The sequence below is a fragment of the Oenanthe melanoleuca genome, chromosome 4A, assembly GCF_029582105.1.
Source record: "Oenanthe melanoleuca isolate GR-GAL-2019-014 chromosome 4A, OMel1.0, whole genome shotgun sequence".
Taxonomy (NCBI): Eukaryota; Metazoa; Chordata; class Aves; order Passeriformes; family Muscicapidae; genus Oenanthe; species Oenanthe melanoleuca.
This window is the reverse complement of record NC_079338.1, coordinates 7,976,001-7,993,638: the sequence shown is the minus strand read 5'-3', so window position 1 is coordinate 7,993,638 and position 17,638 is coordinate 7,976,001. Positions and strand designations below refer to the sequence as shown.

The following is a 17,638-nucleotide window of genomic DNA, read 5'->3' as shown; positions in this document are numbered from 1 at the left end:
CTGAACTGCCTCAATATACTTCAGCCCAGTTCTGACTCAGAACACATATAGGCTATATATTATACGTTATATGCAAATATGCATGAGTATATAATAAATGTGTTCAGTACTTATGTATTTCCAAATGTCTTTTAAACACAGCTCTGGCTCAGACATCTCTTTTTTTTTCCTAAGGAGTTTTAGAGAAATGAAATTGCTACGAAGTGATGAGAATAAATCCCTCTCTCTGCTGCTGCCTAGCAGATGAGCAGAACCTGCCTTACACTGGACACTGGGTGATGCCCATATCATGGCAACATTATCAACTATCAACCCAAGGTCGGTAGAGCAGAACAGCAGTCCTGCAACATCCTTGAACTTCAGCATCCTTGAACTCTCCTTAGGCCAGGAAGCCCCCATCCTGGTCTGAGCAAAAAGCACTCAGTACACCCTCTGAAGTGTCAGTTTGGCACACCGCTTCCTACCTCCCGAGGAATGTAGGACACTCTGAAATCACTCCTACAGAACTTTGTAACTCAGTAAGGGCATATGATTGTGTAACTGAGAGTTGCTTACACTGGAGATTTTAGCATTGAGAAGAAGAGGCTCAGGGGAGACCTTACTGCTCTCTACCTGCAAGGAGGCCATAGCCAGGTGGGGTCAGCCTCTTCTCCCAAACAGCAAGTAACAGGACAAGAAAAAACTGCCTCAAGTTGTACCAGGCATCATTCAGACTGGCTATTAGGAAACATTTTTTCACTAAAAGAGTTGTCAAGCACTGAAACAGGCTGCCCAAACAAGTGGCAGAGTCCCCAGCCCTAGAGGGATTTAGAAGCCATATAGATGTGGCACTTGGAGATATGCGGGAGTGGTGGGCTTGTTGGAGTGCTGAGTTAATGGTTGGACTTGATGACCTTAAAGCTGTTTTCCAATGTAAACGATTCTATGATTCAATGTGAAAGGTAAGTATCTGCAGAGTCAAAGCTGACTGTAGTCTTACTGGTTCAACAAGTTTTGACAGCATGTAGGACATTTTTATTCTTAAAACTTAGTGGACTTTATAGGTTGAGCCACCCCCTAAAAATTTTACCCTTCATGACTTCAACTTGCTATTAAGTGGAAGGTAGGAGTTACATATTCCAGAGGGTTATTGCCACTGGCTTCTCACATGCTTTCTGGTACACAGTGGTTGTCTGTCCACTCAATTGGACACAGAACCATGTTACCACATATAGCCCTAACCAGCTCTTCTCAATTGGAAATTTGTGCCCTCTACTTGAATAAGGCAACCCTGAGAACTCAGAAGCAAGCAGCAAGCACCTACTTTTCACAGACACATACAAATAGAAAGGAAGCTTTCTGTCTTTAAAACCAGTATTAAACAGAGAAGAACAGCATAACCCTGATGAGTTCAGGCTGTCCTGAACCTACACTGCTCTCTGCAGAGTTTAATTTCAAGTGTGATAATGTAAGCTTCATCTCACTATCAGGTGTTTTGCCACTGATGGCCATCAGACAGTGTACTAACAGAATTTTTAAAAGCCAACTTGCAGCAGTGGTCTACTATAAATCAAAGCCAAGAGCAAGATAGCCTGCGAAGTATTATCAGTGGGCAACACAGAAGCCAACAGTGTGCTCTGAAATATTACATGAAATGTCATTTGAACAAATTAATTCAACCTATGACTTCTGTCAATAGTGAAGGCCACAACAACTGTCAAAAACATGTAATCCCCCAACCCTGCAGTTCAAAAAATTGCAGTCAGATGAATGAGTATTCTTTGCCCTGAATCAGTGGTAATGACTACCTAAACCCATACCAACACTGCTTGGTGGTAAAGATTTTGGGAAGTTAGCATTGACTTATGGGACTGATCACAGGGTTAGAGTAGCAAACTTAACTAAAGACATGAAGGAGTTTGTCCTGTCTGTACAAATACTTGTCACTAGTCTTTATCAAGTAAGGCCAGCATCAATTTTAATGTGATCAGTCATTAAATATTTCTCAATTTTACCCTTTAAGTTAGCTTCCCATACTGCTGTCTTACAGTTGAATTATAAACTTTGGAACAGGAGGAAAGGGTTAGTGTTTTTGACAGAGAGAAGGCATTATTGCAGCAACAAGGACTAAGACTTTTGAAATTGCTGATAAGGACAGAGCAGTACTTGATGCCAGCAGCAGCCAAATCCTCATATGGAATGTATGCCCAAATTCAGTTACGAAAAAGTATGGAAATAGAAGGAAATGAAACCTTTCATCTTGTGCTTCTCATCCCAAGCTTCTCTTTGTTTCCTTTTCTTGATCAGCCACATCTAGGCTAAGTTTCTGACAGCAGTCTTATTTCCCTCAGGTGGAGTGGTAAGTAGAACACACAAAAAAAGACTGATTACATCATACAGACAGCAGAGACAGGTCTATGCTTGCTAAAGGAAGGTGGGGTAAATCCAGTTTTCAGCCATTAGGTTAATACAGTTAAGCCCTGGAGTCTGCCAATTTTTCTTTCAACTTTCCTCTGGGACAACAGACTGCCATGTAACATATCCCTTTACCTGCCTGTTCTCTACTATCTTCCTCCTCAGACACATATTCTAGCCTTGATGGGCTAAACCAACACGGAGTTAAAAATCTATGCACTATACTTCTATATCCAATAGGCATAAAATATTACTTCAAATTCCACAAAATAATTAAAAACTAAAACTGAAAGAAAGAACTGAAACCATTTTTGTTCAGTATCTCAAATATGTAAAAGCAGGAGTTTAAAACTTCAGTGCCAAAACCTAAGTCTTACTACTGAACAAAATACATGAAAAAGTAATTTATCAACCTATTATAAAATTCTGTGGTAACCTGCTTCCAAGTTCTGAGTATTTTCTTGAAGGAGCTGTAAAACACAAGGTAATTTTCATAATCTGGATTGGTTTATTTTTATGCACTCAGATGGGATAGTCAATTTAACACATTCAGTCTAAAGGACTATTTTGCCCATGGTAAAATTTCATGATTCTAAAATGCAATATTGAACACTGTAGAACATTTGGACATGATTTACCTCCCAGTAAAATGAAAAGAAATCACCAAGTCTGAACCTCTCTCTCCATAAAGTTCTGCAGAAGATTTTAATAATACACATCCTTTCCCCTGGGTTTCACTCATATAACTGCAGAGAAAGATTAATTCAACATGTAGATTTTGTAAGAAGTGCAGTAATAGCTTTTTAACTATGGATATTCGCATCCCTCCTCAGAACTTAGGCAGATGCATCCAATTAATGATGAATCATTCCACATAACTTTCCTGTTTAGAACATACTGGCAATATCAGCACAACAACCTATAGAGCTCAAAATGGTCACAGATCACCACCATTTTTGGTTACAGACCTGAAAAAGTGTAGGGTGGGGGTGTCCCAGGAAATTGTTGATTCCAGACTCCTAGACAAACTATCATTGTGCTGCTTCAAAGGAACTATACTAACATATGCAGATAAGAGATGTGTATGTTACACATTGCATATGATATACAGCCAGAGATAACCACTAGAAATAACAAAATTTATTTACTGTGATCCTAACGACTATTCAGCATATTTGCAATAAAATTATGCGTGAAGGGAATTGTGGGTATTTTGATTGCTAAGCACCAGGGCATTTAAAAGCAGCTGTTCTTTTGTACCATTTTACTGACTGAAAGCTGGGCCACAATTCCAGTGAAGGTGCTGAAAAGAGTAAGAATGAATAAGACCTGGTTCTGCTAATCCACACTATATATTCAAAATAACTGAAGAAAAATGCCTCCCAGTGTCGAAGGAAAATAGAGTCAGCAGTCTCATAACTGCATCATCAACAAAGTTTTGGTCAAGTTCCATGTTCTGCAGTAGAGCCCATTCTCTTTCTACCTACTTTGTTGATTAATTTCCGCCTTTCCTGAGTAAGTTTTTCCCTTTTAGGAATTGTCATGTCTTCTGCAGCAGCCTATTGCCCATATTCTGGTGGAGCAAGCTATAATGTCCTAGTTTCTAATCCTTCCTCCTTCCTATGGAGGCCCATTGAGCTCCAAACTCTCAAAGCCCATGGGCATTTCAACAGTGCTTCTTTTATTCCTCAAATGCTCTCCTCTGGAAGCCCCATAGTTGAGAAGACTGACCTCAAGAAGGAAACTGATCACACATAACCCTCTCTTTCATTTTTTTATATAATGACTTATAGAAATGAACACCTTTTTTGTACATTCTGATATGAACTCTATATTTCAGTGATCATATTTGAAGTTTGGCTGTTATTTAAAAAAAAGAAAGCAACCTGGAAGCATTTTAGGTACCATAAGCATAAAAAAGATTTACCATAAAAGGTAACAAAATCCAATATTCACTAAACGTTGTATTTTATTTCAAAGCAACTTATGTGCTTATAAAGAGGGTTTTTTTTAAAAAATAGGTTGGTATGCAGTGCCATTTTCCTCATCTTGGAAATTACTGATATATCCTCTGAATACCTTGGATAAACTTCCACAGCATGTAGGCATCCTGTAAATACTGCACTGAAGTTATTTCAGTTCCCTTTAATTTTCATCACTTTTCATGTATTTTGACTTCTGCTTTCAGAGCTAGAATGCAGCGACAGGAATCATATAACCAGTTGTAAAGGTATTTAAGAGTACAGTCCTGTCTTATTTCTGAGAACAGAAAAATCTATGAGGAACAAAAACTATTTTCTTGAGCCTTATTCCTAGCCCCAGGGGGAAATTTTCTGTACAAGCTCATTGTTCTTGATCATGCACTGTAAAGCATACACCTAAATGAAACACTCTCCAGTATAGGGGAAAAGTTGTTTTTCATTTAGTCTGGCTCACTAATGGTTAAGATTTTAAGCCTTTTAACTCTCAACAAAGAAATTGCTTTGAACTTTATTAAAAGGTTCTTCTCACTGACCATTTTGAATGCTGAGGTTTTAAAGGACACAAGCAGAAACATTCCAGGGTGCATAATAAATAAACTGAACACAATAAGAGTAACTAGGTCTTTCAGAAGTTTGTAAGGGCTCCAGGAGATGAGCAGTTATCTTCTTTAAGCTCAGCAGAAAAGCATGAAATGAACTTCAGGTTGCAATTAACTAGGGAGACATGTCAAAAAGAACATCTCCCTTTCTAATACTATTTAATGCCAGGATGGACAAGGTATTTTAACAGCAAATAGGAAGATCCTGTAGTAGACAAAAGCCTCAAATCTAAAGTGATCTGGAAGCACTAATTATTTTAAGTGATGACAATTTTAGAGGTCTACACATGCCAGAATGCATTTTCTATTTTAAAGCACAATAAAGTCTATTGTAACTGAGATGAACAAAATTCCATCGATTCTTTAGAGAATAAACTTAAGAAAACTTTTAGAAAAACAAGCAGAAGCTTGCTACTAGCTCTAGTGATAAACTTATTAGTTTTCACTCTATGCAAAGGAAATGGAACAATATTAAGGTGAATGAATTTAGGTGTAGATCGAAACATGAAGATTATGCCATCGGGGAGTGAAGGATTATCATCACTTACCTCCCTCATCCAGAAGCTTCCCACTCAGGGGCTGGGATGTATCTGAAGAGTAACATGTAATGGAAATTTGTAGCATTAAATTAACTGCAGCTGTTTGGAAGCACCTGATGGAGAAGAGGTGAGAATACCTGCTGGTTTAGAAGTGTGAATAGGATAATCCCCAAATCTGACTTTCTGGTCTTCTGGCCTGAGATTAACTACTAAGGTTAAAATTTGTCTGAACACTGGAAAAATACTAATAATCAGTTACAATAAGGTACTGGAGAGTAGTTTACAGACCAATAAAATAAGAATAGGCTCAACTTATGGTTTTTAACTGCAAGCATGGCCTCATGACATCAGTAGTCAAATATCCAGGCGATACTCTTCGCACCAAAAGGAGACACAGATTTTCATCGACTTGTACAGTGACACAGCCAAAAAAACCCAAAACAAACCAAAGCACACCTATCAACTCCTCAACAGACTAGTTAAATATGTAAGTCAAGGCTACAGAAAACAAATTCTTACCTAGTAAGTGTGTACTCCCTGAGTCCTGAATGCAGGTTCATGGCGGAAAAAGTACCTATGCATCCACGCAATCGTTTATCTCGACCAATCTTCCACGTTACAAACAGTGGGCTGTGTTAGGGAGGAAAAGACAGACGTGACCACAGGAGCAATTTTGACAGTGTGAAATTTCAGCAACAGGGCCCTTCCATTTCAGCAACGGGGTCAATCTCTAAAATAACTCTATCTGAACAGGCCACAGCAGTGAGAAATATCCTTAGCAATTCTTTTGACTGTTCTAGAAACATTGTTTGTGTGACATAATAGAAAATAAGATTACTGGAATAGTTTAGGGACAGAATGAAAATGCTTGGTAACAGATCTGATATGCTCAGTCTACCTTACTGTTACCCATTAACTGTCTCCTGTAAATGGGAAAAGCCTCACCTTAGAGATCTGTATGTAAGGAAACTTTATGGAAGGGAAAAATACCCCAGTCACACTAGCCACACCCTCCTGAACACAAATAATTTGGTCACTAATACTGCTGGCTAGAAACAGAAATCCTTGGAAGACAAAAAAATTTAGGAATTACCTCTAAACTTAAAGAGCTACCAGAGGAAAGGATATTTTCTCCATGACTTCCATTTAAAAATATCAACAATTACCAGAAGTAGAGCAAAATCTCTAAGTTGAACACATGAACATGACAGTTACAAAGAAATACTAATAACAAACCAATTCACACACTAAATTAATCAGAAAGAGAACTACACAGCTCTTGGGGACCAAACCTTTTCTTGCAGTTCTAATGAACTACATTAATACACAAGCAAGAGAAAACTATGCTAACTTTAATTTCTCAAGGGAGTGCACATGGCATCTGGATACCGATCCTAACAAAGATTTCTAATACTGAGACGAACAGAGATGTTTCGAGAAGAAACACATGTAATACTTACTCTTTTTCTATAAAGGTGACAAAGTGCATTATACAGAGAAGAGTGCATTGTATTACATGAACAGATCAGTCACTGCGCAACTGCACAGTGTAGGAGAGATGGGTGTAACTGTACTGGAGGTACCATACATAGGGATGGGTGCACTTTGGGACTTCCAAGGAATAGCCCATATCTCTTTTCTCCTTCCACACCATTCACTTTATCTGGCATGGCACAAGATACCTGTCCTGTGATGGAAGAAAAGGATATGCCTCTGTCTGCAGCATTTACACAGCAGCATTCAGTCCTCTCCTAACTTGCTAAAACCTGTTATCTATCACCTGCTGGTACAGCAACTTCCTCCTTACTTGACTAAGCTGGACAATTTCCCTTCTTTCAATGATGATGAATAAAAGAGGAAGCTGAAGTCATAGTTTTCTTTTGTATTTCCTTTTATTTATTTTTTACTGCCACCCCCCGCCCTTTTTTTAAAAATTTAGTAAGTACTGAAAAGCATAAGGCCAGAAGGACCCATTACCAAACATTTAATAAAATGTGGGCTATTGCACTATTTTCCATTCAGATCAACAAGTGGCATTTTACTACATTTTCAAGAAAGGTATCCCAGTCACCCTTAATGGTACCAACAAAATTATTAGATCGCAATGGCACTGAAATCAGTTTCTCCCCTTGAACAGAAATAAGCATGAATAAGATTCAAAATGGACTTCAGGATTATTCTCTTGATCTTTATCTTTGGATTATGAAATTTATTAGCTGTAATAGTGGAGGACTGTAATTCAGGGAAACATATACATATTTACTTTCCTGTCAAAACTGAATTCCTTCTAAGATGCATCATTACTGCTACTTTAAAAGGGCAAGAGAGGACCAGAGAACTTTGCTGAATGTCAAATAATACTGAAACGTGCATACACTTTTTGAAGGTCCTTGTCAATGCATACCAAGACAAAATGTAAAAATTACATGCATATATTTTTGTACTACTGGTAGTAGGAGTATGAACATATTGTTCAGACTGAGTTGAATAAATGAATCACCACCGGCAGCCATTATTACCATACAACACATAGTCTGACTAAAGATGTTTTTGCAATCTTTCAACTTCTGCATTGCTCCCCAGAAGCCACTAAAGGTATGAGGATGTCCACACAGGAAACCTAAGACTACTGAACAGAATGACTCAATTACCATCACAGATGTCTTCAAAGTGTAATATGGACCACAGGCTCAAAACAGTCACTGACCCAAGAGGATTCTAACTCTTAAAATTCAAGAAACAAGGCTGAAAGAGACGTTCATGGCTCCTAGTATTGTAAGGAATACCTATATAATTCTGTTCATAAATGATCCACATTCTACTACCAGAAGTAGAAATAATGGCTACAAAATCCCCAAAATGAAAAATTTGAATGTTGCCTCAAAACCTTGCTGAAGTTCCGAACTTCTGGAAAAAATCCAATTTCCTGCCAAAATGTTTTCAGAGCCAGCTTCTACCCAGCTACTCTTGTGCCAACATTGTCCTTTAATTTATATAGTTCTTTGCCTTCCTGGTTATTATTCCCCAAAGTATTTACAGAAATAATTCACATGCCTCTTCAGATTTCACTTTGCTGAGTGGGATGTGCTCATTCAGTTTCCTCTCAAAGGGGACCTTTACATTCTGACCATGACATCGTTTCTCTACAGTTTTTCCCAGTTTAAATTTGCCTTCTTGAACATCTATGTTTAGAACCACAGACAGAATTACTGTGAGGGGGGTCTTGCACCTGGATGGAATAGATGCTTCTAACTCTAGGAACTAGGAATACTGACTGCTACTTTTAGTACTAACTCTTACAACCTAATATGAAGTCTCCAGAGAGCATGTCTAATCTTACACTGAACAAAGACCACAGAAAACCTGCTCACAGAAGCTAGATAAATTATGGAGAGAAAAGAGTATTTTTCTTTCTAGTGATGTTATTTTGCTTTTTATTGGCACCCCTGGCTTTAGCTGCCAGCCTATCTTCGTCAAGCCTGCAATTATTTTCTTGTGTTCTAAAATAAACTATCTGACGTAACTGCAAATTTAAAGCTAAAGTCTCAAACTCCACAGATATTGACGTCAAAAGCAGCTAAGTAAATCGGATCATTTTCAAACTGAAAAAAAATTTCATCTGTTACCTGTTTTACTTAAAATAAAAACAAGGGGTTTTTGAGCAACACATTGTTAGACCTAAAAATCTTTAGTTAGAAGCAGGAAAGATGGCAGATGCTTGGATTCCCTGCTATTCAATGACATACAGTAAGGATATGCATGGCATCCTGGAGATCAGTCTTCTTTTTGTCTAAGGTAGCTTGAAGCCACGTATCCCACAAAAATTAAAGAGCCTACTGGGTGGAGTACTCTCACCTTTCTGCTTGGTTCCCTCTTGATGTAGTCAGAAAGCTGCAGATGTTGTTTGTTAGTTTTAAAAGAAACATTCACAAAACCAGACTTTGCACTTCCCAGGGAGGTGCTCTAACAAACAGCTTCAAACAGTTCTCTTACTCAGTTTAGGATGAAGCATAAAAGCAAAAAAGCTTCAAGCTTGGGAGTGAGCTATCCTGAACCACCAGACTCAGAAATTTATTTGTTCAGCTTCTCTTTGTGGTGCCAGAAGCCTCTAACATATGCTGCTGACAGTGTTAACAGGAGTTTTGCAAAGCACCACCAAGTATCAGTAGCTGAAAGACGGTGGAAGATGTTTCAAACCATAAAGGAACAGAAGAAGAGGCCAAATCCAGACCCTCTGAAGCCCCTGTACACATGGCAATCATTCTTCTTTTGTAAGGGCCTACATTTTGATTTGAGAACCAGACACTGAAAAAGTATTTCTATTGAAAACTAATTACAGGTGACACAACAAATTCACAAGCAACCTGAAGACCATAAACTCATCATCCAGACATTGCATAATTTGCTATTTATCAGAAAGTGTTGCCCAGCTCTAATCTAAATAGCAGAAACTGCTTCAAATATTTGCTATAGAGGTTGTCAGGCACTACTCCATGAAAATCAGCTGACTGTGTATAGCTTTTTTTCTTTCAGTTGCAAAACTGAATTAAAGAGACTGCTGCAACATAGTGAGTTTAAACTGATTTTACTTCCTTATATACAACTGCAGTCATCAAAAGGGGCACACGTACACAGTCTCTCTGTCTTCTTGTCATATTCTAAAATACATCCAACACCCTGAAGACTGACCTTAAAAGCAAGCCAGAAAATGTGCGGCTGAAGCCCAGGTGCTTGGGTCACCTGATCAGAGCTGCCCATGTCACACTCCAGCTACTATTATACCCTTCTCATTAATGAAAAAACTAGGACAGCCCTGTACTTCACCTGAGCATTAATCTATCACAACTCCTGGAGAACTGCTACAATCCCTATGCAAGCCTGATGTATAAACTTATCTAAACACTAAAGCAAGCATCAGAATAGTTTCTGATACATCATGCTTAAAAAGTAAGCTTAGGGCACAGCCAAAATCACCTAAACCAATTACTCACCTGTTGTTATATATTACTGAAAATATTTTGACTGAAAGCAGAAGACTGCAAGCTATTTTAGCCATCAGCTACCACAGATAAGAGTCATCATGCCAATAATTTACACTGACATCATGCAGAATGCACTGTTAAAAATATCTTCTTTTGATAGACTGCAGCACTGGATACAAGCTGCCTCACCAAAAAGGTGAAGGGATTCTTTAAGTTTGGGTGTGGAAGATAAAGCAAGAACCATGAATAAATTGGTCCTGTCCTGGTATGACCAGTATGAAAAATTTAGCTTCCTTGCTGTGGATATGGATATGGAGAAAAAGAAAGGGCAGGGAGGTAAGAAGAACAGGGGAAAGAGAGTGCAACAGATGAAGAATATTTCTTTACTTTTATAAAAGATGAGTGAGAAATGTTTGTTTTATTTGAAGACTTCCAAGTAATAAAAAACTTGGAGCACTTTGAAGTGAAAAGGATTAAACCTGATGAACTCGTATGTAAAATGATATTTAGACAGACATTTTAATTATAGTTATTTAACCTTTTATAACCAGAAAAGGTAAGAAAGCCTCTACAGCCCTCATGTTACTTGACACCCAGAGCTGTAAGAGCTGACACATTGAAAGGCTGCACACTCACCCCTCTGTAAGACCGGAGTACTTCCACTTCAGCTCTGAGGATCTCCAAGCTCTCACATGCCCAGAAAGCACTCAGAAAAAGCAAAGTGGCACCGCCAGTGTTTTCCTTTTTGCTTCACACAAATGAGCTTGCTCCCCAGTTCCAGAAATTTTAAGATTTACATTCTTTTACAAAAAGCTTACTCTGTCTTATTTGTGATCATGCTACACCTTCTAGTAACACTAAACCTTCACCTAATACTGTTTCCTATCAAAAGCATCTGGAGGAAAAGGAATTCAGGAATTTACTGGAACAGTCTGCTGCGACCCCTCATAGGTGCAAGTGCCAGCCCTGTCTGGAAGCACAGAGAAGAGCCTCCCTCCTATAACTCACGAACTCAACTCTGGCACTCCCCAGGCTGGGGCCATTTCCAGCTGTCACAATTCCATGAGCTAACTCTCATTACTTGATATAAGAGAACACAGCTCAGGAGTGAAGGAGACAGCACACAACACCACCCCCTCCAATAGCTTTATCAAGGGTACCTGCACAGACTTCTGAGGTATGCTGGAAGTATCTGGTTTGTGATGAAAAGGTAAATTTGGTGGAGCTGGTCAACAATCACAAAAACTTCTGGTGTCTATCTCAAACAGTCATCATAACACAAGAACACAATAGGTGAAGGACATTTTAGTTCACCAGATATATCCCAGAAAAAGTCTGGTAAGACACAAGAAAGTCAAAACAGTTGTTCATGAATCTCCAAAGAAGAATAAAAGAGAACAGCAATAGCCTTCCACCCACATTTATAAAGACATAATTTGGTAAATGTAGACAATTAATACATACAGTTTTCTGGAAGCTGAGAGAAGCAACAAAACAAAGAAGTCAGTAGCTTCTCACATGAGCCCAAAGCTCATTCCTCAAAGGAAAAATGCATAAGTGCATAAAGACTGTTAATCACAACAATATATCCACTTGGAAACATCGAAGAAGACAGACAGAAAAACAGCAAAGCACAAAAAGAGGCACAAAAACAATCAATTTGCAACATATGAATATAAATAAGTATCAAGGGAAAACCTCCACTCTCCTCATAAAATGATTTAAGAGAAGAAAGAGAAAGACAAGAAACTTGTTTGGCAGCTACTTAACTCAGAGACTTAGGGAAACATCTGGCAACAGAAGATGCTAAGAAACTCATGCTGTAAGATGTTCAATTGAAGGAAGTCCTAATGCTAAGAAACATGAATGTTGGGATTGTCTGCCTTTGAAGATGTACAGCTGCCATCATCAGTTTATCCTCAAAGGCTTCCAAAACCAGGCCACTGTCAGGAATGCCGTAAATATATTTGATTCCATCCTTTAGCAAGAGAAAATATCAAAGGGTCTCCTGAAGTTCACTGCAGACTCCTTTTCTGATTTTGTATGATGCAATATAAGAGAACAAAGTGACAATTCACACATGAATCTGTGTGTAAAACTATGGGAGAGAACTGTCATTACAAATCCCATAGTCAAAAAAAAAATCTGAAAACCCACATTATATCATACTTCTGTTTCCTTCTATGTACCAGTATTGCAGAATTGAGTAAAGAAAGAGAGATATGTAATATTAACCACATTTTAAAGATCAGGAAATATTATTTATTGCTTCAAGGAATAGAAGACTGAGTAGCTTCACTGAGGTTCAAGGTGCTCTTCAACTTTTTCTGAATCCAGAATAGAAACCAGTTTCTACATCTCAAGTTCAAAAAACATTCAAAAGTAAAAATTTAAGAAGCTCACACATATTTTTCCTTTTTTGAAAGTCAATATAAAGAGTCTTTTGGGCTAGTTGCAAACAAAAAGTTGGGTTTTTTTCACAACAGTGCCACTTAACACATATTTTGACACTAGCTGTTAACAGCACAATTTGCTTGACTAGTTCTACACAATCAAAAAGTGAATTTGCTATGAGTAAGGTCTCAAACCTATTCCCCTGCCATGTGTCCAAAGAAGAAACCTCAACTTTCTAAGACAATCACCTCCAGCAAAATCCATGAAGACTGGAGCATGTCAAGCATAGATTTCCCCAAACAGAAGGAAAATTATTCCATGATAACATTCTTTTGCCATGTGGGAATCATGCTAAGCTTCTCAAAGTCTGCATTGCACTACGCCTTCAAAACATTTAATCAATGAAGAAGGTTCATTACTGCCAATGCATGGTGATCCAAAGACAATCACAACCTACCGGCTTCAGAAGTCAGAAGAAAGAACTTTGAATTTAATTTTCGAATTTAAAATACTATACAATTACTGAAAAGGTTATCAGTTACTTCAAGGGTACAGCATACTCTTTCAGTCATTCTCAGGACTAAATAAGCAACTCAGAACTACTGTATTTCAGAAATTGACATTTAGAGACTGATTTCTTTAGATATATAAAGAATATATATATTTGGTATATTTGGTGATTTTCCTGAAATGATCACATGTCTTAAAGAGATCAGCCTCAAACCTGAGCTGCTAGGTGTGAATTTGTTAGCAAGTTCTGGTTATCTAAGCAGCTAATCTTAAGGAAGGTCAGAAAGCAGTTACTATTTTAAGAATATCTAGTTTAAACAAGAGTATAATCAGGCTTAAAAATAAAAGGACTGCTGCCTGGTAGGTCGTTTTCTAAAGTGAACCTACAACATCTTAACTAAGGTAACATTAAAAATTTATTTCAAAAAAGGACATAAATCCACAAATACAGCCAGACTATGTGTCTGCTCCTTCAGCTGCAGCATCAGAGCTGCTATTCTTGTACACTCTTATTATGTGAGCTTAGCAATATGGGCAGCATTCCAGGTAAGAAAGGGTGCAAATAACAATTTATAAGAGGATGACAAGAAATTTTAGGTATGTTCAGACTGAATGCTCAGTCAGTCATGACCAACAAAACACCAAAACAAATGAAAAAAGTATTTATTTTGCACTTTCTCCCTTTAACTCTCACAATCCCTCAAGTTCCTAAAACAAATTGAGTTTCTATGATGTATGTTCCTAAGTTTGCTGTTCACTTTGCTAAAATAAATATTTACATGCAAAAACCCAATCGCCTCAGAAATCACACATGTTGGTTATGTATAGCTTTTGTTATGTATAATGTATACATAATGTATGTACATGTATATGTATATGTATATGTATACGTATACGTATACGTATATGTATATGTATATGTATACGTATACGTATATGTATATGTATATGTATACGTATACGTATATGTATATGTATATGTATATGTATATGTATACGTATATGTATATGTATACGTATACGTATATGTATATGTATACGTATACGTATATGTATATGTATACGTATACGTATATGTATATGTATACGTATATGTATATGTATACGTATACGTATATGTATATGTATACGTATATGTATATGTATATGTATATGTATATATGTTATGTTGGTTATGTATAATCATTGCTAAAAAAATTTAGAATATCTACAGTTCCTCAGACTGCACTTTCAAGAAACAACCTTTAAAATCATGACATTCTTCATAGTGGTATTCCTCAGGGCAATACAGTCACTTAAGTGAGGGAATTTAAGTCTGCAGTCCTACAGGTCAAAATGCACCTGGAAGTTCCTCAGAATGGCATCTTCCTTATAGGTGAATTAATCATTCACTGCTCAGAATTACTGATGAATTTTTAGGTCTATATGACTTGTCTTAACGTAAGACACTTGAATTGCGCCCTAAAATGGAACGCTTATCTTCCCTGAATTCCCAACACTATAACTTTAACTGAGTAAAAACTGTGTTTGTTCAAGGGACTACTGTGTCATACAGGTGAGTATGCACACATTAACGAAGGACACACCAGTTCATCAGCTCAGACTGCTGCCAATTACAACACTTCAACAATGTTCCAACCACAGCTCTTGCCTACCACAAACTCCAAGATCATCAAGCTGTTTTATACCTCATCTGCAGGTATGAGGCTTATATATCTGGATAGATGCTAAATCATTAACTAAAGTAATCTAGAATTGAGTATCTTTAGAGCCTCAAAGCCTAGGGCTGTATTTTAGTCACTAAAGTAATTTGTTTCTCCAAGAATTTAAGATCAAGTTAAAATAAGTATCCAACAGAGATCCTCTGCAGTTAGGCCAGAAGAGATACATATAGATATGGCTATGTTATTTGATAAGGATTTTTTAAGATTAGAAAACAAACAAACAAATCATGCCTTAAAAATATTTCTAACCCATACAACTGTGAAGAAAGCTTTCCAAGTATGACCCAAGTATTAGCCAACGCAGTATCACAAGGTTATTCCAGCTCCTTGGCTGCTGATCTTAGCAACAGTAATGTTAGCACAGCCTTTATGTTTACTATTTCTTGTCAGAATCATCCATGCAGCAGGGAAGCCATTAGTCATTTCAAATTGAAAATACTCTTTGCAATGATGAAGAACAGTGGCATGAAGCCGGCACCCACACAAAACAGGGAGGGGAGGACATGATTAGATGAGAGGAATCAAAAAGCAAGAAGAATAAAATGAAAAATTTAATGCTCCTCAAAAGACTACAGAAGTGAAGGAACTGTGGGGAAAGAGAAGAGCTTTTCACCTACCTCTGAATGTCGAGCAGAACATGTCTCTTAGTTTTAAATAATAAAAGCTAACAATGTAGAATAGAACTACCAGAATGGGACAAGGGGTTACAGCTTCTTTACAGCACAGCACTTGTGATGCTAAGGCCCCTCACCAGGGTATAATCACAGTACTTTCTGTGATCACGATCCCTTGCTCTTCCATATTTACTTCTGACTAGTCAGGTTTAGCCTTCGATCTTGTAAACTTCTGCTAATCCTATCCAAGTCCTGACCAGCAAGGTAAACATGCAGAAATCTGCTCCTCAAAACCAACCAAACATCTCTATTTCAACACCAAAAAATTAAAATACATAATTAATCAGCTTTGCTTTTTAAAAAGGCTTATTGTTCCATACATATTCTTTTCATTAAACACAACTACAAATCTCTCAGTACATGTCTAGAGCAATGCAGCTTGAAGACAAACATCCCTTGACTATTTCCAGGTGAACATGTTTATCTGAGCAGCACAGTGCCATATGTGGGAGAGCAGATAGGAAGGCTCTGCACTTGGCCTAGATGATTCTGGCTCTTATTATGCACTAGATCAGGAATTGCTGAACTGCACACTGTTTTGTAACAAAGCCATAAACGTAACAGTCCTCTCATTAACATTATTACCCTCACACAATTTAAGAAGTAACAAGCAAGGTATTGCAGAACAAGCATTTACTCCTGCCTCCATCACACTCTGAACTCATTACATTTCAAAATTTATCCTTCGGCTCATTGTGCTCCTCTCTGTATTCCACGTGTTTTTAGGCATTCCTTCCCTCACTCCATTTATTTCCTCTTCCATTTCTGTCCTCCCTCACCTTTTTCATACTTAAACCTCCCTTTGAAACCAGTTTTTAAAAAAGGGGGGAAGAAATAATATAATACTCAAGTTATTGCGTTCCATGTGCACATTACAAGTCAGGGAGAAAGTCCTCAACCCTCACTAAATAAGTCTCTATCTGTTTCATAAATTCTGGAACATTCATTTTCATTAAAACTCCTGAAGCATTCAGCATGTTCCCCCAAATATTAGCAAAAAAGTTATGAGAAAGTGGGGTTTGAATTTTGAAATGTAGACTTGAAGGTTCTTTGAAATTTTCTTATCAAAGTAATGCTTAATCTTTCAAGGCAGTACACATGCTTATTAAACACAATCCAGGGTAAGGACTGTAACTCCAGATAAAATTCTGCAGTCATGTCAGAAGCATTCAAGAAGTGTCACTACGTTCTAGGTTTTTAAGGCGCCATAATTTGCAGTATTTAATAAAATTATGTAACAATATATACACACATTATAGAACTCTTTATATTTATGCTCTGACCTACTTAAGCAATTCTCTTTCCTCAACTGCACAATTATGAACCAGAGCAGAAAAATCAGACTTCATGAAGTTAATAAATCAATTCAGTGTCATTACAAATTATTAACATTATTACTTCAGAATCTGCAATCACCTGATTATGACTTTCTATGGGACATTTTTAAATGTTCTGAAGAAATAAACTTTTGTTTCCTTGATACCTTTATTAGTAGTCATCCATTATACTCTTTTAATCAAGTCAAACTAACTTCAGATAATACACTGAAACTACTGGTTTGTTAACAAAAACTGTTTACAAAGCAAAGCTGGTATTTCCACCTTTCTCATTCCCCAGAAGACAGGACACTATTTTATGTTCCTGTAGGTAGCTCTTGATAGAAACACCAGGAAAATGCTTATCAAGAAACCCTGGGTACATTTGAAGTTTTTCAAGGTAGATAGGTTCCAGCCAAATTCACCTCCCCACCCAAGTTTCAAAGAAAGTGAGCAACTTCAAACCACAGCAGCTCTCATATCTAAAAATGAGCTCAAACACATGTACCCATTAACAAACCAAC

At 37.5% G+C, this 17,638-nt stretch overlaps 1 protein-coding gene across 6 annotated transcripts in view; it reads right to left on the bottom strand.

Moving 5' to 3' along the window:
- Positions 1 to 17,638, bottom strand: part of AMMECR1 (AMMECR nuclear protein 1) — a 74,182-nt gene that overhangs the window by 33,015 nt on the left and 23,529 nt on the right. For 4 of the 6 annotated variants that reach the window (XM_056491607.1, XM_056491605.1, XM_056491606.1 and 1 more), the window contains exon 2: positions 6,034 to 6,144. The exons of the other annotated variants lie outside the window; for them this stretch is intronic. In XM_056491607.1, the coding sequence (XP_056347582.1) occupies positions 6,034 to 6,144 (111 nt within the window). The remainder of the gene's footprint in view (positions 1 to 6,033; positions 6,145 to 17,638) is intronic. 6 annotated transcript variants of the gene reach the window in all.